The 21,295-nt window shown below is 53.8% G+C and overlaps 1 protein-coding gene across 3 annotated transcripts in view; it reads left to right on the forward strand.

Annotated features, from left to right (window-relative positions):
- CACNA1S (calcium voltage-gated channel subunit alpha1 S) overlaps nucleotides 1-20,579 on the forward strand; it is a 65,464-nt gene extending 44,885 nt beyond the window's left edge. The window contains exons 27-44 of one of the 3 annotated variants that reach the window (XM_045456547.1): nucleotides 768-878; nucleotides 1,594-1,677; nucleotides 7,372-7,428; nucleotides 8,269-8,397; nucleotides 8,598-8,663; nucleotides 9,259-9,350; nucleotides 10,524-10,683; nucleotides 11,679-11,806; nucleotides 12,815-12,911; nucleotides 13,265-13,367; nucleotides 14,297-14,398; nucleotides 14,696-14,820; nucleotides 16,007-16,135; nucleotides 16,930-17,180; nucleotides 18,571-18,656; nucleotides 19,415-19,506; nucleotides 19,712-19,849; nucleotides 19,997-20,579. In XM_045456547.1, the coding sequence (XP_045312503.1) occupies nucleotides 768-878; nucleotides 1,594-1,677; nucleotides 7,372-7,428; nucleotides 8,269-8,397; nucleotides 8,598-8,663; nucleotides 9,259-9,350; nucleotides 10,524-10,683; nucleotides 11,679-11,806; nucleotides 12,815-12,911; nucleotides 13,265-13,367; nucleotides 14,297-14,398; nucleotides 14,696-14,820; nucleotides 16,007-16,135; nucleotides 16,930-17,180; nucleotides 18,571-18,656; nucleotides 19,415-19,506; nucleotides 19,712-19,849; nucleotides 19,997-20,248 (2,202 nt within the window). In that variant the 3' untranslated portion in view covers nucleotides 20,249-20,579. Of the gene's footprint in view, nucleotides 1-767; nucleotides 879-1,593; nucleotides 1,678-7,371; nucleotides 7,429-8,268; nucleotides 8,398-8,597; nucleotides 8,664-9,258; nucleotides 9,351-10,523; nucleotides 10,684-11,678; nucleotides 11,807-12,814; nucleotides 12,912-13,191; nucleotides 13,368-14,296; nucleotides 14,399-14,695; nucleotides 14,821-16,006; nucleotides 16,136-16,929; nucleotides 17,181-18,570; nucleotides 18,657-19,414; nucleotides 19,507-19,711; nucleotides 19,850-19,996 lie in introns of those variants that run through there. The other 2 variants (XM_045456548.1, XM_045456549.1) reach the window with 2 other exon arrangements.
- The last annotated feature ends 716 nt before the right edge of the window (nucleotides 20,580-21,295 follow it).

Consider the following 21,295-nt stretch of genomic DNA (forward strand, 5'->3'; position numbering starts at 1 on the left):
ACATGGAAAGTGAATCACTGGGCCAGCAGGGCCAGGTCATACAGAGGATCGTGAGCAATGGCTTAAGTTTGGGCTGAGCTGGGCAGCAGAATTAGGCAGTCCGGCTAAGACAGGGTGGGGTGGGGGCAGCCCCCAGATCCTTCTGAACTACCTGGGGGGGTTTTATGGAAGAAGCGGGAGTTCATCGACTTTCCAAAAAGACCACGAGGTTCCTGGCAGGTTATATAAGGAAACAGAATTAAGGAGCATCACAGTGCTGGGTCAAGGGGGCTAAGGTTATTGCTCTGACTGCTTCACCATCCGGGGGACAGTGTGCACGAGTGTCAGCCTGGTGAGCTCGGTGGCCCACCTGTACACCTGTAGCTGGTGATAATGCCAGCTCTGGAGTCAGCATTCTTCTCTCCTAGTTCTGTGCCCAGATGACTAGATGGAACCTGTCACAGAGTCCTGCTGAGGGGCCTCCCCTCCTGGTCATCCCATAACAGATCTGGAAATAAGCTCTGACCTTGCAGTCCCACGTGTAGACCAGCCTGCTCAGCAGGACCTCTCCTCCTCCTCTCGCTGTCTCTTTGGGGAGAGGGGGATCCATTAGACTTGGTGGGGATTGCCAAAACAGGCACCTGGTTTTTGGAGATTTCAAAAAAGTGGGCAGGAAGCCTGAGGAAGAGGTTTGGGAGCTGCCTGGGAAGAGAATGGGGCTCTGGGATGCAACCTGCGGGGTAGGGCCACTGGGCCCATCCAGCCCCCTCTCCTGTGCCTCTTCACAGCACTACAACCAGTCAGAGGAGATGAACCACATCTCAGACATCCTCAACGTGGCCTTCACCATCATCTTCACCCTGGAGATGGTCCTCAAGCTCATGGCGTTCAAGGCCAGGGTGAGTGCTGGGGCACAGGACAAGATGAGCAGATGGCACCTGACAGGACAGGTCACTTCTCGTGCGCCCCCACCCCAGTGGCATTCTACTGAAAGCCCCTTCATCCAGCACTTCTGGTCCCGCCCTGCTCACCCCTTTGCTTACTTCCACCTTTAGACACAAGGCATAAGGCATGCAAGATATTCAGGCTGCCAGAACTGGCTGATGACCGAATAGATGTTGGCTGCCTCTTCCCCAAGCCCTTTGTTGAACCTGCCTTATGTTCCCTGCCTGCCCTTAGGCTTCTGAAGGGGGAGTATCTCGCTGTGTCTTTGGTTCCCCAGTCCCACTCCCACCTGGCCAAGCCCAGCCCAGCCCAGCCACACTCTGAAAGGTCTGCACTAGCAAGCTCCAGACAGGGCTTCAAAGCTGGGGGGGATGAAGGAGTTCCCCATCCGGATCAGGATCCCAGATCCTGAGTTCTCAACCATTCTGTCCCTCCTCTCTGACCACCTTATGCTCTGGAGGAAGGGAACTACAGAGCCCAAGGGAGAGGGGTACTGGAGTGGGTGGGCACGCAGGAGCACTAGTGGAAAGTGGGGCCACGTGCACCCCACCTTGGCCTGGCTTGGCCATTCTGCATTACCTTGGACGGGGACCATCACCTTCTGCTGGCCACCAAAACTCCATCCCCCTAGAGCTCACCCCCTGGTTCTCCCATTGCTGTCCTTTCCAGGGCTATTTTGGAGACCCCTGGAATGTGTTTGACTTCTTGATTGTCATCGGCAGCATCATCGATGTCATTCTCAGTGAAATCGACGTGAGTATCAGGCAAACAGAGCCATCCCCAGGGTGGGGTGCAAACACTTGTGCAGTCCATAGACATTTGTGGGGTACCTGCTGTGTGTGCAGCATGGCGCCCCGGGGGTCTACAGAGATGGAAATGACAGGAGTCACAGCCTACAGAGCAGACAGATAACTCAGATTCTAGGCAGCCATCGTGAACACACCAGGCTGTCCAAGGCAAGAGCTGTTATGAAACGGAAAAGGTCTCCTCTGGGTGGAGCGGTCAGGGAAGGCTTTGCGGAGATGGTACAAGCTGAAGGTGGGTCCTGAAGGAAAGCGAGCTGGTGACCGGAGGTGGAGAGAAGAGCAAACACCACAGGCAGAGCTGCTGTAGGGGAGGCACAGAGTAGGAAATGAATGATAGAAGATTCGGGGCACACCCAGAGGTCCGGTTTAGCAGAAGCACATGACTGTGCAGAAGAGGGACGAGGCGGGGGGTGGGGGGGGGGGCGGGTAGGGATGGCTGGAGAGGTAAGCGGTGGCGAGGGGGCCTTGAACTTTATGTAGCAGACAATGGGAAGTTACCAGAGGGTTTGGAACAAAGCAGTAGAAGGACTAAAGCTGTTACGGAGGAAGTTATTTATTTAGTCTGCAAATACTTATCGAGTACCTCCTACCCATGCTAGAGACAGAGCAATAAACAAGAACACGGAGGCCAACAGACGATAAAAATTCTCTAACGTGGCAGATATGCTCAGTGTGTGTTATAAAGAAAAATAAACCAGGGTAAAAACTTACTGGAAGGGAATGAAGGGTTGGTGCCAAGATGGTATCTGAGTGACAACCTGAACAAAGCAAGGGGGTAAGCCATGCAGGTATTGGCACAGAGTGTTGTAGGGAGAAAAACAAGTGAGTGCAAAGGCCCTGAGGTTGAGGAATAGGAGGAGGCCCTTGTAGCTGGAGTGGAGAATGGTAGAGATGAGGTCAGAGACAGAGGGCAGGTGCCAGATCGCTTAGGCCCTTGAAGGCCATGGTTATGATCCTGGGTTTTATTCTAAGAGAGATGAGAGCCCTTTGGAGGGCTAAAACCTGGTCTGACTTTAGTTCTAAAGGATCCCTCTGGCTGCTGTATTGACAGAAAGCTGTGGGGGACACAGGGCTGGCCCAGGGAGAGCCACCAGGAGGGTGTTGTGATAACCAGGTGAGAGGTGACGGTGGCTAGGGGGCTAGCTGTGGACGTGGTGAGAACTGGACACATCCTATTTATTTGGGAGTTTGAGCTGACAGAATTTGCAGCTGGCCTTGATTTAGAGTGAGTGAGAGAGAGAGAGAGAGAGAGAGAGAGAGAGAGAGAGAGAGAAACAAATCAAGGGTGACTACCAGGATTTTTGTCCAAGCAATTGAGCTTCCATTTACTGAGATGCGGAAACTGCTGGAAAAGCAGGTGTGGGGCAGAAGCCAAAATTTTTGTTTTAGACACGGTAATTTAGGATGTTTACGAGGCATCCGGATGGAGATACCCAGTAGGCTGGGATTTATGAGTCTGGAGCTCAGAGGCTAGGGCGGGTTGGAGGTATAAATTTGAAGATGGTATTTAAAGTTGTGGGGATGGACGAGATCTGCAGAGAAGGGAGAAGGTATTTAGAGAGAAGGGATCTGGAGGCTGAGCCCTGGAATGCTCCCGTGTTTAGTGATTGGAGAGACGAGGAGGAACCAGCAAACAGACTAAGAAAGAATTGGCCTCTGAGGCAAGGGAACCAAAAGAGAGTGATGTCCTGAGATCAAGGAGAACAGAAAAGTCAAGGAAGATAAGAGCTGAGCATTGACTTGAATTTTGGCAACGGGGACCTTGGCAGGAGCAGTTTCACTAGAATTATGGGGAAGAATGCCTGGTTGCCGTGTGCTGGGAAGGGAGAGCAAAGAATGGAACAATTCCTTTGAGGTGTTTTGCTACAGAGAGAAATAGGAGTTAGAGAAAAATGTGGAGCCAAGGAGAGTTTCCTTGAAAATGGGAGAAGGGGCATCTGGGTGGCTCAGTCTGTTGGGCCTCTGACTCTTGATTTTGGCTCAGGTCACAATCTCATAATTCATGGGGTTGAGCCCTGCGTTGGGCTCTGCGCTGACAACCTGGAGTCTGCTTGGGATTCTCTCTCACCCTCTCTCTCTCTGTCTCTCTCCTGCTCTCTCTCAAAATAAATAAACTGGAAGAAAACAGAGGCAAAAACAAGAAAAATGGGAGCATATCCTCAGGCTTTGCAAATATCTGGTAGTAAGGAGGTAACTACTGCAGCAAAGTCTTTGAATAAATGAAAGGGCTGAAGACCCGGTGTCCCAGGGGAGAAGCTGGATTTCAGAAAGCTGTAATTCGTCCATAGGAGAAAGAGGGTGTGCAAAGCAAACGGGCATAAAGCAATGAGAGTCAGGGCTCGGATGGCAGGAGAGGAACAGAAAAGCTCAGAGGCAGCAGGATTTGGTGAATGTGACCCTGTGGCATGGGAAGGAAGGAACCCAAGGTGGCTCAGCACCTCCTGAAGAGAAGGACTTGGGGTGATGCACTCACCGTGATTCTGTTCTGGTGCTGTGGGTTTGGATGCTGGGTACACAAGTGGAAATGGGTAGCAAGTCATTGGAAATGCAGGAAAGGAGCCAAGTGTTAGTCTGCGTCTGGCACATGGTGACAGCTCCATCAACATGGGCTGGTCCCAGATGCGTGGAGGTGATGGTTCAAGCCTCGGGTGGGATGAGCCAGCTGCGAAGGAGTTGAGATCCTGCAGAATTGAAGCCAGCAAGGCCATAGGGTTTGTGATTGGAAGCCATCCATGAGCAGGGTGACAGATTGGCACACTGTGGGGCTGAAACCGGTTAAAAGGATGCAGCAGTGACCAGAAAGCGATAAGAAGAAAAAAACCCCAAAAAACATCAAGCAGCTGTGAGTACAGGAAACAGTTTCTGCCAGGAGGTTAGGTGAGGTAGTTACTGGAAAGTGGATGTTGATTAATACAGGGAAAGGGAAACCATAGACGGAGCGAGTGCAGAGGAGAAATTCACAACATGTGAGAGAAGAGATTGTTGAGGAAGCGATTAGAGTTTCGGAGGCGACGGCAAAGGACACGAGTCAGAAGACTGGAAGAGGAAGAGTGTAAGCAGAGGTGGCAAGAATCACGAAGGGTGCGAGGGAGCAGGGGGATGGGGTGGAGGGAAGAGGGCATTCATCCTGGGCAGTCACAGGCGTGTCCGAGGCAGCAGGCAGAATCCTCCACTGGAAGTGAGGACAGGACGGCGGATGTGAGTGCAGGAACTGACCCTTGAGGAATAGCCAATGTGATGAGTCCATCTGCAGGAAGAACGACGGGGTCTCGGGTGGGCCTAGTGAGCTCAGTTTCACCCTGGAGTAATGCTCGAAGAAAGGGACCGGACCCCTGATGTGGTCTTGAGGGCTGGCACACTGGGTAGAGCGTCTCAGCGCAAGCAAGGGCGCTATAGAAATGGCAGGACAAACGTCCAGGCTGAGTGGGGAGGCAGATGGCTGAGGGTCACTGCAGGGTGAAAGAGGGGAGCAGGGGACAGGGAAGAGGAGATCCAGGAATCAGAGACAGAACTCAAAAGACGGCTTCCCTCTGGGCAGAGTGCCTGCGGAGGAGTATCCTAGGAAGGATGTGGAGAACACTCGGCCTTCTGAGCCACCCTAACCGTGGCCATAGTGCGATTCTGCTCAGAGGTGGCTGGTTTGGCCATGGAGGTGCCCAGCTGGGGACTAGCCCCAAAGCCAGGAGCCTTACCCATGCATAGGGCTTCTTAACTTTCCGCTGCCTGATGATAAGCACTTTACGGTCTGCCAGCCCAGGGGTGAATCCTATGGAGAGGTGGGGGAGAGGGCTGGCACTAAAGACACCCGAGGGGGGGGAGGGAGTGGGGGAGCAGCTGAGGAAGAGTCTGGAGCCTGTGAGGAAGGAGCCCTCAGCCTGAGATTCCTTTAGACTGAAGCCCTGGCAGGAACAGCACTTTCTGGGGACTTGGCTGCCTCGCTGTCTGGGGGAGGGCTTGGCCTGGGAATCCTGTTCACCCCTGTGTGCAGAAAGACAATGACAGAGCTCTACTCAGATCCTGAGGGGGTGGGGCAGACTAAGGGCTGGATAGGTCCCGGGCAAAATCAGTGTGTGTGTGTGTGTGTGTGTGTGTGTGTGTGTGTGCGCACGCGCGTGTGTGCGTGCGCACGAGTGTGCATGCATAGGTGGGTAGGTGGGTGTTGTAGATTTCCATCCATTTTGGGTTTCCACTGAGAAATAGCATCCCAAAGGCCTCATGGTTTGATCCTCACCAGCAAAATTAGAAGAGAGAACCCCAAACAGCCAAAATAAACAGCCTGAGATCTGTGTAGAGGAAGCCTGGATAAATCAAAACAGTTTCTTTGGTGGTGGAGGGCCCAGAGGGCATCGGTCATTATTGGATTTTTAGGAGCAGATGTACTAATAATGTTTCCCTGAAGTCATGTTAAGACTTCAAATTTGAATGTTGATTTACATTCTTGACCTACAAACCGGGGAGCAGACTAGGGCAACCCTGCCTGTTAGAACTTTCTGTAACGATAGAAATCTTCTGTCCAGTCCAGTAGCCACTAGCCATTCGTGTCTGTGCCTCTGGTGGTCACTTGAAATGTGGCTAGTACAACCGAGGAGATGAATTTCTAATTTTATTTAATTTTCTCTATAATTCAGATAGCCACATGTGCTTAGTAGCTACCGTATTGGTGGTATGGGTCTAGAACACTGGTCCTCATCCTTGGCTGCGTATTAGAATCACCTGGGATGCAGTTTCAACCCCTGGAGCCAGGCGCATCCCCTAGAAGCAGACTTAATTGGCCTGGGTGGGAACCCAGCAAAGGAATATATTATTTTAAGTTCTCCAGCTTATTCTGATGTGCAGCCAGGATTGAGAACCAGTGGTCCAGGGAAAAGCTGCCCAAGAGAATGTTGCTTGGTGGGGAAACCAGTATACTGGGAACCAGTCCACCCACAAATAATTGCAAGATGAAATAAGGACTTCCCCTGTCCCACAACTGCGGGACAAAGGTTTCTCCTGAAAGGTGGTCTAAGAGAGAAGTTTAGAGTAAACAGGAGAAAATGCGGCTCTCACACATGCAACTCCTGGCCCCTATGATGGAGGCCTCGGCCCCGCTCCCAGGTCCGGGGCAGAGAAGCAGCTGCGGTGGGGGTCTCAGACTCCCCCAGAGGGCCTTAGCCCCTGGAGGATGGGACTTCCATAAGGGCCTCAGTGGCACAAGGGAGCCTTGCTGGACCCGGGGAGAAAGAGGGGTGTGAGCCCCCTCAGAGTGATGAGCTGGTGTTTCCAGTGTGTCCCCGCAGGGATGGCCCCAGTATCATGTGACCCAGACACCCAGGAAGCACCTGAGCCCCTTGTCAGCTGTAGGCACATCCTGGAGATGGGAAGGGACCTGTCCGTGTCTGGTCTTCCCTCCTCTTCTTGCTCCCTTGTCCCCAGCCTGTTGCCTCACTGTTCCCACAGCTTCATCCTCACACCCGCCCACCCCCACCCCTGATTGGCAGCCACTCGGGGTCTTCATCCCCTGCCGCTCTGTCTTTTCTCTCTTTAACTCTTCTGTGTGTCCTTTCTGACAACCTCTCCTCACCTCCCCCCCCCCCCTTCCCACCGTGTCCCTCCTCCTCTCTCTCTCCTCCCCTTCCCCTCCCCCGGTCTCTTCTCTCCACAGACTTTCCTGGCCTCCAGCGGGGGACTGTATTGCCTGGGTGGAGGCTGCGGGAACGTTGTAATTCCAGGCTGCATGAGCCTGCCCTGCACGCCCGCCGGCTCTCTGCCCTGCAGCTTGCATGCTCGGGCCTGGCCGTGGATTGCATGGGGTGGATCCAGCACTGAGGGCTTCCTTCCCTAGAGCAGGCACCCTGGAGGGATCGGGTTGGGGGCGGGGGGTGGGGAGCGGGGGCTCTGCGGTAGACTGTGCATGGATGTAGTGGCTTTCTCGGAGCCCCGGGAAACAGGGCGAAGCGTCTCTCTGGCTCCCTCTGTCCAGATGGGAACATCCCGAGAGGACTGTGACTGCTAGCTGGCACAGGACCTTAGTGACCGTTCGCTGGCACGAGGTCTCTGGGGACACAGGAAGCCTGGCAGGGCTCTCCCCTTCCAGAGTTATCCGGGTGTCTAAGGCTAGGCTTGCCTGGCTTAGGACAGCCATGTGCTGAGTGGGGTGGCGATGTTGATTGATGGTGACAGAGCAGCCAAGCTTTAGGGAAACTGCGCTGAAAGGGTCCTCTGCTCCGTGGCAGCTTGAGGAGAAGGTGAGATAAGGCAGGAGGCCCCAGGAGGACAGGCCCGGCCACAGCCTCACCTCCCTGTTGCCCTCTCCTCAGAAGGGGCTTACCACGCTGCTTGGCCCACTCCCTCCTCTCGGCTAAACAAGCCCAAAGCCTTAAGGCTACCGGTGGTCCAGCGGCAGTTCACAGCAGGGGCCGTGAGGTGGGGGTGGAGCTGCCCCCCCAATCCATGGAAGCCTCCCCAGCACACACACGTTGCCCCTCCCTCCCCCGCCTGCCCCTTACTACCCCTGTGAGGTGCCACCTCCAGACTGACCTCTGGGGCTGCCGGCCCGCAGGACCCAGACGAGAGCGCCCGCATCTCCAGCGCCTTCTTTCGCCTGTTCCGGGTCATGAGGCTGATCAAGCTGCTGAGCCGGGCAGAGGGAGTGCGCACTCTGCTGTGGACGTTCATCAAGTCTTTCCAGGTGCGTGTGCCCAGCCTACCTGGCCAGGGTCCGAGCCAGGTCTGCGTGGGGGCCGTGGTCACCGCACGTACCTGGAGAGGCTGCGAGGGGCATCCGTCCAGCCCAGGGGAGAGCCCTGGGGCGACCTCAGGGTCCGCAGTGAGCTCGGGGAGGGTAGGGCGTGGAGCCCTGTGCACTGACCCTCCCTCCTCACCCCCTAGGCCCTGCCATACGTGGCCCTGCTCATCGTCATGCTCTTCTTCATCTACGCCGTCATCGGCATGCAGGTGAGAGGCAGGTGGGCCCAGGCCGAAGGAGGGATCTTGGCCAAGTGGGAGGGGGCGTCGGTGGACCCCGGAGAGGCCTAATTAGTGTGGAGGTTGGACCCTCCGCCCTCCCTGCATCTTCCATCCTGGCCACCAGGGGCGTAGCTGTGAGTCTGAGAAAGGAGACTGCACCTTCTCCCCGATGCTGCAGTGCTGGTCAGGTGGGAGCAGGCCGGGAGGGGCCTCGGCATGCAGGTCAACAGCAGGGGCCAGGCTGTGTCTCTCCCAGGCCCCGATAGGCGCTTCAAGTGGTCCCGGTCTACCCTCCAGTGTCCCCTCTCCCCCCCATTCCCCACACTGAGTCCCCAAGTTGGCTTGCTGTTGGAAAAACCAGTCCACTCTTGGGCTTTCCTTGGGCTTGATTGGACGAACTTTACCCACCTTGAAAATAATCTAACTGATTTGGCCTCGGGTGTGCTGTGGCCTAAAATAAAGGGGATTTGCAGGAGGTAGGGGTGGAGGAGGGGAGTAGGTCAGGTGGGAGAGGACAGTGGGGCCTGCGCTGAGGGGAAACTGTGACCTAGGTCCCAAGGTTGGAGCCCTTTGTGATTTGCAGATGTTTGGTAAGATCGCCATGGTGGACGGGACCCAAATAAACCGGAACAACAACTTCCAGACCTTCCCACAAGCTGTGTTGCTGCTCTTCAGGTACCAGTCTCCTTCTGTCCCCACCTTGTCCCCACCCTCTGACCTTGGCCTTTGCTTTGCTCTACTCTACATTGCAGGCAGGGCCGGCTTCCTGACCCTGTGGCCTGAGCAGCCACACAACACAGTGCCCTCATTCAGAAGAGCTAAGGCTCAGGGTGCCTGGGTGGCTCCGTTGGTTAAGCTCCCGACTCTTGATTTCTGCTCAGGTCATGATCTCAGTTCAGGAGATCAAGCCCCGTGGGACTCTGTGCCGACAGCTTGGGATTCTCTCTGTGCCCCTCCCCTACTCGTGCTCGCTCTCTCTCTCTCTCTCTCTCAAAATAAATAAACTTTTAAAAAAAATTTTAAAAAAAGAAGAAGAAGAAAAAAGACAAGCTAAGTCTCTCCTGTCCCTGTTTTGAAATGTTTGATCACTTTCAGAAGTTAGCTGCGCTCACCATTATGCAACCGATGCCATTTTTAAAATCATTTTTGAACAAATGGCCCCACATCTTCGTTTTGCACTGGGCCCCAAAAATGACGTAGCTGGTCTAAGAGGAGTACGATATATTCCCCTGATCTCATCCCACTGAAACAGGAGATAGAAGTCACATGTCCCTTCAAAAGAGCATGTCACCTTGGTCAGCACAGGGCTCTCCTGTGTGACCCCCCCACCAGGGAGTTGAATCATGGATTGATTTTGCCCCTTTTCTTTAGTTCAGCTCCTACCTATAGTGCTCCTTAAGGGATAGAGCAGTGGGGCCGCGGCACAGAGGGGAAACTGAGGCCTGCCTCACACTGAGCTACTTGGTGAACCCAGGGGTCTGAACTGCTTCCTTTGGGTTGGGGGAGCAGCCCTAGTCTGCTCGTCCGTCCATACCCTGCTCCTGCCAGGCTGCTGGCCTCCTGAGGGGCTGCCCAAGAGTGGACATGCCTTCGGGGCGCCTGGGTAGCTTAAGCGTCCGACTTCGGCTCAGGTCATGATCTCGTGGTTCGTGAGTTCGAGCTCCATGTCAGGCTGTGTGCTGACAGCTCAGAGCCCGGAGCCCTCTTCGGATTCTGTGTGTGTGTGTCTCTCTCTGCCCCTCCCCCACTCTTGCTCTGTCTCTCTCTTTCTCTCTCTCAAAAATAAACATTCAACAAATTAAAAAAAAAAAAAGAGTGAAAAGGCCAACAGAAGCCCTTCTCTTCCAGGTGTGCGACAGGTGAGGCGTGGCAGGAGATCCTCCTGGCCTGCAGCTATGGCAAGTTGTGTGACCCCGAATCGGATTATGCCCCGGGTGAGGAGTACACGTGTGGCACCAACTTCGCCTACTATTACTTCGTCAGCTTCTACATGCTCTGCGCCTTCCTGGTGAGATGGCGAGGAGGGTGATTTCACAAGGGAATCTGCCCCCCCCTTCCCCGTCAGCTTCTGTCTCTTGGGGATTGACCTCAGGGGCCCAGGAGGCAGGAGGCTCTGGTTAGATTGTTCTGGTTCAGGCCATCCTGCAGGTGGCTTCGTTTTCTGAGGGGTTGCTAAAAGGTTTTTTGTTTTTGTTTTTGTTTTTGTTTTTACTTTTTTGGTTACAAATGAATAATCAAAAGAATTTAGTGGGGCTCTGTCCTAAATAAATAGGGGCTCCCAGTAAAGCCATTTGCCCCTCCCTGTTCCTCCTAAGAGAAAGTTGCCCCACTGTGAGGAGGCTGGGGCTCCGGAAATAAGGTCCCAGAGGAGGTCCTGAATGGGGTTAGAAACAGAGCACAGATTGTTCTAAGACACGAGGGCTGCTGTCTGTTCATGTGGAACGCAAAGAGCCAGCAGTATCCATGGGACTGTCGTCTCTTCACTCTATTTTCTTCCCTATATTCGGTCAAAACAGTTGTGTGAGCATCTGTGTGCCCCTGGGCTCAGTGCAGAGGGTAGAAACATGACAAGACCCAGTCTGGCCCTGGAGGAGCTCATTGGGCACCTGGGGAATCCATGTGTGAGCAAGCCTTGCAGTTCAAAGGGACGCCCACTAGACACAGAAAAGGCAAGAGCAGTAATGACGCACGGTCCAGTGAGGGCACAGAGGAGGGGGCTCATCTCTCTGGGGCGGGGGCAAGAGGCTGAGATGGAGGAGCTCGAGCTGGGTTTTAAAGGATCAGCACCCAGAACCCGGGCAGAGGACACTGTCTATGGAGGAGTGCAGAGGTGTGACATAGGTCACTAGTGTTTGGGACGTAGGTCATTCGGAAGGACTGCAGTGAGGGCCCAAGTAGGAAGGAGCTCTGGCCCCCTTACCCAGTGGACATCTCCCAGCCCCCAGCCCCTCCCCATTGTCACCTGCTTTCCTGTGGTGGCAGCCCTTGGTTCTCCTCTTGCAGATCATCAACCTGTTTGTAGCTGTCATCATGGACAACTTTGACTACCTCACCCGGGACTGGTCCATCCTGGGCCCCCATCACCTGGATGAGTTCAAAGCCATTTGGGCAGAGTATGACCCAGAGGCTAAGTGAGTCCAGTCTGTAGATTCTGTGCAGACCCCTCCCTTCACTGTCCACCCCCCTCCCCCATCCTAGCCCCTGTCCTCGTGTCCTATAGGGAATCACTCTCCAGTTTAATAAGAATGAATGGACTTCTTCTTCCTTCATTATCTGAGGTCCCAGATCAGAAAATTGGAGTTTCTTAGAGTTAGAAGGGATCCCACAGCCTCTCAGGACAGAAAACCCCTTGACTTTATTGGGAAATGGTCATTCAACTTCTGCATGGACATGTCTGAGAGCAGGGAACTCAGTACCTGAGCAGCTCTGGGCTCTGGCTAGCCAAAGTTTTAGTCCACTGACTAACAGCATCCTAGCTTGATTAAAATGCAAAGTCCCGAGCCATACCCTGGACTGACTGAATCAGAACCTGCATTGCTTATTAACCTGATCCTCATGGCATTCATACCTATGTTAAATCTTAGGAAGCACTTCTGCTTTACATTCTTTCTTTAAAAAGTAATAAGCTCATATTTGATGAGTATTTCCCAAAGTGTCATGCATTGTGCTAACCATTGCATACATTATCTCATTTAATCCTTACAACAACCTATGACACAGGTCTCTAGCTCTCTACCAGTCTCTGGAAGTGAGCTTTCACCTCCAGTGATCCATACCCTCTACTTCTATTAATATAACCCAAGAGCCCCCCAGTCAGCTCAAACAGAACCCAAGGAAGGCTCTGCCGTGGGGAAAATGAGGTCCAGATTCTGGGTCTGGAGATCCCACATCTGAGGGAATTCTGGTCTCAAAAGGATGTCTTCCCAAAAAAAGGACAGCCCATTCCTGGTGGTGGGTAACAGTGAACCCAAACATTGTTTCTTCTTTAAAGCAGGAGCTCAGCTCAACTTCCTAAACACACTCCGAAAATAGGAAACACTCCCCTGTCACCTGGCTCTCTTCCCCTTGGCCGTTCTCTGAGCAGGGAGGAGGTCCTGGGTGGAGACGCCTGGTGTACAAGTCTCTGTGTCCTCCTGCAGGGGCAGAATCAAACACCTGGATGTGGTGACCCTGCTGAGACGGATCCAACCCCCTCTGGGCTTTGGAAAGTTCTGCCCACACCGGGTAGCATGTAAGGTAACCAGCGCGACCAGGGAGGGGTGCCCCCTGGGAGAGGAAGAGGCTCCGGTACCAAGGGACAGGGAAGCTGATGAGGGCCTGATTGGATGAGTCATTTTAGAGCAGTCATCTCCTGGGTCCCCAAGTCCCTTCCTGAGGACCTAAAGTGTCTCCCAACTCATCAGTGTCTCCCAACAGTCAACAGTGTCTCCCAACTTATCCTTCCATCCCCTCGTGAAGGGCATCCCGAATCACCTGCACCCCCAGCCTTCATGTCCCATCCCCTCCCGGTCCACAGACCAGGCCAGAATGACCTGCCAAGCTTGGCCTGGTCCCAGCTCAGCAGCCAGCCACTGCCCCTCCCCTCACAGCGGCTGGTGGGCATGAACATGCCCTTGAACAGCGACGGCACGGTCACCTTCAACGCCACTCTCTTCGCCCTGGTCCGCACAGCACTCAAGATCAAGACGGAAGGTGAGAACTTTCTGGCATGCAGCCCCCTCCCTTCTCTCATAGGATGAGTTTTCTGGTACAGATTCTGCCAGATTCTCAGAGCTAAGGGTTGGAACCAAGAGCCATGAGGAAAAGCAGAAGGAGGACGCCAGTCTGTGCCTCTCAGGGCTTCGAGAGAGCTCAAAAAATCTCTGCAGGGGAAAGGTCACTAAGGATCTCTTCCCACACAGCTATGTCTGAATGGGGCCCAAAAAATGGCAGTGTTCGTGCAGAGGTGGGGGCTGCCTGTGGTGCGGTTCTGGGGGGAGCCGAGGGGCGCCTCAGTTAGCCCTGGGCTTGCAGCCCACACTCAGCTCCACAGCTGAGTGCCCTGCCGCCAGGAAGCAGACATCATGGGAGCAGGGAAAGGACTTAAGCTGGGGGCTCTTTTGTTCCTGAGCCCTCACTTAGCGCTCGGCTGTATCAGAGCCGTCCCCGAAGGCAATCAGGACCACTGCAGGGATCTGAGATCACCACAGGGAAGGTTTTCTTGGGAGGGCAAGGAGAAGAAGACCAAGAGTGAGAGAAACCACGTTAGGGCAATAGGAAGGTTGCCTGAGAGTCCTTGGAATAGACCAGAGGGCCATGGGGATTTAAAGGCTTTTGAGGGGAAAGGGAGAAGACCAGGAGATGACAGACAGACTTCAAAGGGAGCCACTCTGAACACTGGAAGCCAAGGCTTGTGGGGTGTGGAAACATGACTCAAGGGTTGGGCTGCCCCAGGGGGATGGTGGTGCCCTCCCCTTCTTGCCAGTGCTCAGCACAGCAGCTGCCAAAACCAAATAGACAAACAAAATCTCAGCCAACATTTGTTGAATGAGGTGTTTGGAGAATTCTAGGTGTCTTTGTCAAGTGCAGTTGACTTGGGCCGTGTGGCTTTAGGGCTGCCCCTGCCTGTCCCTTGCTCCCAGGTAACTTTGAGCAGGCCAATGAGGAGCTGAGGGCCATCATCAAGAAGATCTGGAAGAGAACCAGCATGAAGCTCCTGGACCAGGTCATTCCTCCAATAGGAGGTGGGTGCTGCTTTGGGACACCAGCATCCAGAGGCAGCTGAGGAAAGGGGACAAGGGACTTCTCCAGGAAGCCCTGTGGGAATCTGAGAATGGCCCAGAACCTTCATAAATACCTTGGAGAGACCCCATGGTGGTAATCAGGGTGGGTACCAACCTTAGGGTGGAACTGCCCACTGGCCAAGTCAGCAAGGAGAGGAGTGTCCTGAAGCGCCCGGTCCTGGCTACACCTGGCTCCCACTCTGAACCCAGTTCAGATTCCTACCCACCTTCAGGACACCCCTTTTGACTCTTCTGCAGATGATGAGGTGACTGTAGGGAAGTTCTACGCCACGTTTCTCATCCAGGAGCACTTCCGGAAGTTCATGAAGCGCCAGGAAGAGTATTATGGGTATCGGCCCAAGAAGGACACTGTACAGATCCAGGTAAGCCCAACCTGACCTCCAAGGGACTCCACTGAGCCAGGTCTTCAGGCTCCATGTCCTTGAAGGCCAGTGACAGAGGCAGAGAGGGAAGGAGGGCTCCAGGGTGAGTGAGGAGCCAGGCAGGAGCTCCTCCATCTTTGGGTGACAGACCCAAAGGCAATGGCATTGGTTCAGAAGAGGGATTTGAGTGCTTAAACTGGTCCATTGGCATGCAGAGAAATTTAGAACTTTGTTTCATCTCATCTGTCTTTTATTTCTATTTTTTGGTGTTAATTATAATGCATACAATTTACAAATTCAAAAATATGTGTGCCTTTGGGCTGTGTGCTCAAAAATTTATTTCAATTGCGATTTTTACTTTAAAACAGTGTCATGATTTTAAAAGTTGTGTGTATAATACAAACACCTTTTTTATGAACCATTTTAAGTGTAATTCCTAACATGATGTTCCATCAACCCAGAACATTTTCATATGTATTTCCTGCAAATAAGGGCATTCTCCTACATAATTCTTCTACACAACCACAATGCAACCACCAAAGTCAGGAAATTAACATCGAGACATTATAACCATCAAATCTTCAGGCCCCATGCAAATGTCACCAGCTGTCCCAAGAATGCCTTTATAGTAAAAGGATCCAATCTAGAAACACACATGGCATTTAGTTGTTATATCTCTTTAGACTCTTTCAGCTAGAACAGTTCCTTGGTCTTTCCTTGACAAGACCTTCATGCTTTTGAAGACTACAGGATATCCTTCAGGTTGAGTTCAGGTGATGTTTCTTCATGGTAGATTTAGGGATATACATCTTGTACAGCAATGTCACAGAAATGATGCCATGTTCTCACTGCAAGCTGTCATATGACACCAATCTTGATTTGTCCCATGGCTTTAATCAACTTAAAAAACTGTATTAATGGCATATTCAGTAAAAGGAGATCATTTGTCTAAAAGACTCTACTGAGTAAAAAGATTTTTCCAGCTGGAAGCTGGAGAGGGTATGAAACCCCATGAGGTTGGACCATCCCAGAATCAGAGCAAGACCTAGTGGCCTCATGAAGTCCTGGGACATTGAATGTCCAGGAGAGAGTGGGGCTGGAGCTGGAGCTAGAAATGAGCAAGGCCATGGGAAGCAGTCTGGTCTCCCCCACTAGACTGGAGGGGTCATGGAGCTTCTGTCCCCAGGCCGGACTGCGGACCATTGAGGAAGAGGCAGCCCCAGAGATCCGGCGCACCATCTCAGGAGACCTGACAGCTGAAGAGGAGCTGGAGAGAGCCATGGTGGAGGCTGCGATGGAGGAAGGGATATTCCGGGTATGTGAAAGCCATGACCACCCTGTGTGTCCCAGGCACAGGGATTAGCAACATCCCATAGAAATGAGGGCGAGAAGCCTAGCCACATGGGAGGGGAATTTGGAAACTGAAGACACCCACAGCCCACATCTCTTGGGACTCAAAATCAGTGACTCAACCTAGTCAGTTGTCAAATATAACACGTATTTTCTTCCCTTCCTCTACCAAGCCTCACTCCTTTCCTCACGTCCCCACAGCCACTAGTCAACATTCATCTCTTAGAATCCCTTCATTGTCAAATGCCCCACCTGCTTCCAGTTACACTGGCCCTCGATTCTTAGCGCTGTCTAGTGTTTTTTATGACGCTACGGAACTAAAAGGTCCTTAATGACCACCTAGTTAAAACCTTCTGGGTTATTCATGAGGAAGTGGTGACCCAAGGAGATTATATGAGATATCCAGTATCACTTTAGCAAGTTAGTTAGCTTTAGAGGTGGGACTAGAACCAGTTCTCCAGACTCCCAATCCAGTGCTCTTTCCATGACGCCATATTTCCCTATCTGGCTATCTGTGTCTCCTGTGTCGTTCCTTAGATGTGTCCTGTCTACCCCATTGTACAGAGAACTCTCTGAAGGCGGATGGTTTCTTCTCTGGCCTTACAGCCCAGTCCATTTCCCTTTGGCCTTATAGGATTTGTCTTCTAATACGATCACTTGTTCCCAGCAAATCATCCCAGTATGGCAGTCCCCATGCACTCTCAGCTCTCATTCCCCTGTCACTGCTCTCAGCCCTTATGCTCTCCTTCTTGACCCTAGAGGACTGGGGGCCTGTTTGGCCAGGTGGACAACTTCATGGAAAGGACCAACTCCCTGCCCCCTGTGATGGCCAACCAGCGACCCCTCCAGTTTGCTGAGATAGAGATGGAAGAGCTGGAATCACCCGTCTTCTTGGAGGATTTCCCTCAAGATCCACGCACCAACCCTCTTGCTCATGCCAACACCAATAATGCCAATGCCAATGTTGCCTGTGACAACAGCAGCCATAGCAACAGCCAGCTATTTTCCAGGTAGTGGCAGTCACTGCCAGCTTTGGGTGTAAGGGTACTGGGGTAGGACTGGGAAGACATGGTTAGTGGGTTCCAGGCTTTTCCAGAGAGGGACACCCTGAAACATATAGGTTGTCCTCCGCTTGCCTTGGTGTCCTTTGGGATCCATCCTCCCCCTTAAGGCAAGAGGCAGGCCCAGACTGCAGAGACTCCTTTGGCCAGCAGAGAGCAGCCTCATGTCAGCATTGGCACAAATGCTGCGTGGTTCCTTTATTCCATCATCTACGGCAGCCAGGTTGCTGTAGGAGCTGAGACCTACTGAACATATTAGATTAGAAAGAGAGCTTACTACAACTGTGGAAAGTTGAAGTTTAATTGTAGGATTTGGGTTCCAGGGAGATCTCACTGCTGTTTGGGCCCCCTCTCTTTCACCCTGAGCTGTCCACCAGATATAATCTGTGATTACATAAGTCTCATGAAAAAACAGCAGGATGAAGTCGGGGAGCTTCTCAGAAATCATAACCTGCGGGCTGAGGTCCAAGCAGACCTTCCCTTATAGATAGGAGGTCGGGTGATTAGAGGTACCTTAGACCTGGAAAGGCTGAGTCGCACACCCTCAGTAATGGGCAGGACAGGGCAGAAGCCCCGTGAGCAGGTGTTTCCCATGGCCAGAGCTGCCTACACGCCCTTGCATGCAGAGACCCTTTGAATTCAGCCCTCAAGCCTTGAGAGGCACCTGCGCCTTGGGTCACCATGGTGTTAGGTGTTCTGGGAATACAGAAGCACCAGACCTGGGCCCTGCCCTGAAAGGATTGTAGTCTTCCTGGGAGATGTCACGGGACCTGACAGTGACCGAATAATCACAAAGAGCAGGTGTCCTGAGAATGCAGGCATATTGATCACCATGGGCTGGAAAGGTCTAGATTTGAGCTAAACAACGTTTCTCGGCCTCCACTGAGCATCGGAAACACCAAGGAGCTTTCAAAATTGCAGTTCCTGGGCCTCACCGCAAACTCTGGGGGTGGGACACAGCCACTACTAGTTTCTAAAGCTCCCCAGGTGATCCAGTGTACCACCAAGGTTGAGAACCAGTGTCCTGGAGGTCGTGAGGCTGGGCTGAGCCTCGGAAGATGAACAGAATGTGAAAAAGGGTAGAGGGAAGGGCATGTCTGACAGCAGGGACCATTGAACGAAGGAGAGGAGTGGGGAATGTATTTGGCCCATTTCTCTTAGAGAGCCAGGACTGTCTGGGCACAGAGCAGTGGGAGCACCAGCCCTGGAGTCCAAGCTGCACACAATGATGGGTCCAGATCCTGAGGGAAAAGGATGTTTGGGGCCATAGAGGGGCAGGATGGTGGGAGAACCAGAAGCCTGCCTTGCTTCCCTATCACCAGCCTTGCTTCCATTTCAGCATCCGCTATGAAAGGGAGTTCCCTGGAGAGACAGAGATGCCTGCTGCCAGAGGAGGAGCCTTTGGCCAGCCCCGAAGCGTCCTGGGTCAGTCTTTTCTGTGCACCCTAGAAGCTGAGCCTTCTCCCAGAGAGGCCTGGGGAGCCTCGCTCGTTCCTTACGCTTGGGGAATCTGGCTGGGAGGGCTGGCTTGGGAGCCTGCTGCGGTGGGATCAGCTGGGCCCGGGACGGAAGAGCAGTCAGGGCCAGCTCCTGATCCAGGCAGAGATCAAGGGTGTCATGTAGGTCACCGAATGAGGTGGGAAGGGGGCATGCCTGGAAACTCACACCCACTCGCCCGAAGGGCAGCTCTTGAACGACTGACCCCTTGGCTCTGGGGCCCTTCGGCAGATGGTCTGGCAATCTCCCAGCAGGTCCTAGACTGCTGTGTGTGACAGCAAGAGCCCTGAGGATGCTGGAGTTCAAGGGAGATGAGGGCACTTGCCTTGCTCCGTGGCGTGTAAACACACACACACACACACACACACACACACACACACACACACAGTTCTGCATGCAAACACACGTGGACACACTGAGAAACAGCTTGACCAGAGCTGGTCAAACTCTGGCCCTGATTCCCCCTCCCAAACCCACAAGCACAAAGACCAGGACAAGTACAAGGGCAACGGGACAACACAGGGTCCTGCCTGGCCTGGAGTTGGTTGGGCCTCAGCCTACGTCCACCCTCTAGGACCCCTTCCACAGCCCCAAGGGTCTCAGAGAGCTCTCAGAGTTTGGATGCCTGGCCAGGCAGAGCTCTGTTGACTCAGGCCCCTCTTGCCTTTGCCCTGTCTTGCCCACAGGAGCCCACAGCAAATCCTGTATGGAAAAGCTAAAAGGACAGCTGGCCCAGAGAGAAATGCCTGGGGCCCAGGCGTCTCCTACCCCCTGCCAGGTAATAGGGCACAGGCCTGGGAAGAAACTCTATGCATAGGAAGGGTGTGGTGGTAATTTGTCCATTAATAACAGAAAGGGCCGGACTCCTGGGTCCTCCCTTTTCTGTGAGTCTTGGCTGAGGCTCCCTAGGGCTAGGGTTTCACCAGATCCCAGCGGGCTCCAGCATCCCTGTTGGGGTCTTTGCTTTTGTGCATTTGGAACAGCGTGCCGGCGCAGAGCCTCCCCTGCCTGGGGAGAGGAGGGACCCCACCCCGGGGCCTGAGGAAGCATCCCACCACGGTAGGACCAAGGAGAGTAGTTCCAGGTGCCAGACTCCAGCGACAGCCCGGCTGATACAGGAGGTGAGATGGGGGCTGGGACAGAGCAGTGGGCTGCATTCAGGGGTGGCCCTGTGATGTCCTGGGGTAGAGAGAGGGTAGAGCCAACAGAGGCAGACCCCTGAGGCAGCTCCCCAGGAGATCACACCCAGCCTTCTCTCTTCCCTGCAGGCTCTGGTTCGAGGAGGCCTGGACACCTTGGCGGCTGATGCTGACTTTGTCACGGCGACAGGCCGGGCCCTGGCAGATGCCTGCCAGATGGAACCAGAGGATGTGGAGGTGGCAGCAACAGAGCTACTGAAAAGACAAGAGTCCCCAGAGGGCATGGCCAGTGCCCAGGGACGCTTGAGCCTCGGGTCCTCGCTGGGGAGCCTTGACCAGCATCAGGGCTCCCAGGAGACCCTGATCCCCCGCAGGCTGTGAAGTTCCGCACAGCAGCAGCATGGGCTTAGAGCTAGCATGACCAATGGTGAGGGGAGGGTGGCTGGGGCCGAGAAGGGTTAGCCCACCACGGCAGCCCCTCTCTCTCTCAGCAGCTGAATGGATGGGCCGAGTGGGGGTGGTCAGGAACCACCGGAAAACATGTCCAGAAGAAGTAGATTGACAGACCCTTCTCCTCACCGGCAAGAGGCATGGTTGGATGGAGCTTCTAATGTCATCCAAATAGGCCCAGTCAGTGCCAGTGTCTGTCTGGCATAAGGCCACTCCCACCAGCAGGACATTAAAGTCTCCAGGCCTATGCCATTGGCCCCTGGCCCCTGCCTGTCTCCTGTTTTGGAAACTTCTACACTCACTCATCCCTCTTCCCCATCCCATTTCCCAGGAGCCCCGCGCACGGGCTCGGGAGCCTGGGCCCAGGAGAACAGAGGGGCTCTCTGGGCAGCTATCCTGCGTGCAGCAGAGAGGGGCTCATTGTGGAGAACGTGGATTCTCCTAGAAGTGCATGGCCAGTTCCACTGACCGGGGCCGCGTCGCCGCAGGAGGGCCTGGCGGCCTTAGAAGCAACGGCCCCACATCCCAGGCCACACCACAACCCACCTTCTTTGAAGCTGTGACCGAGTCCCTTTGGCCAGAATCCACCACTGACATAGGCCTCAGGTCCCTCACGTATCTGTGCCCCTGGATATCAAAGATCTGCAGTTTCCACGGCTCCTCTTACCCACACCAAGCAGTGATGAGTCACAGTGGCTCCTACTTACCAAGTACCTCCTGTGTGCCAGACGCTGTCCCGCGCCGTGGGGTGTTCCACGTTCTAGGTACAAAGCATTTCCACGCAGCGTCCATTTCATTCTCGTTGCACCCTCGCAAGGCAGGGTTTTTAAGGGTTGAAAGGGATTTAAGGATGTGGCAGTGGAGGCACAGAGAGGTGATGTGGCTGTGGTCACAGCCAGTGAGAGGCAGAGTTAGGCCTGCCAGGTCCCAGCGGTGCCTTTCGCTGGATACTCTTTCCTCTCCTTGCCATCCCTTCAC

This window comes from Leopardus geoffroyi, chromosome C3 (genome assembly GCF_018350155.1).
Source record: "Leopardus geoffroyi isolate Oge1 chromosome C3, O.geoffroyi_Oge1_pat1.0, whole genome shotgun sequence".
Classification (NCBI taxonomy): domain Eukaryota; kingdom Metazoa; phylum Chordata; class Mammalia; order Carnivora; family Felidae; genus Leopardus; species Leopardus geoffroyi.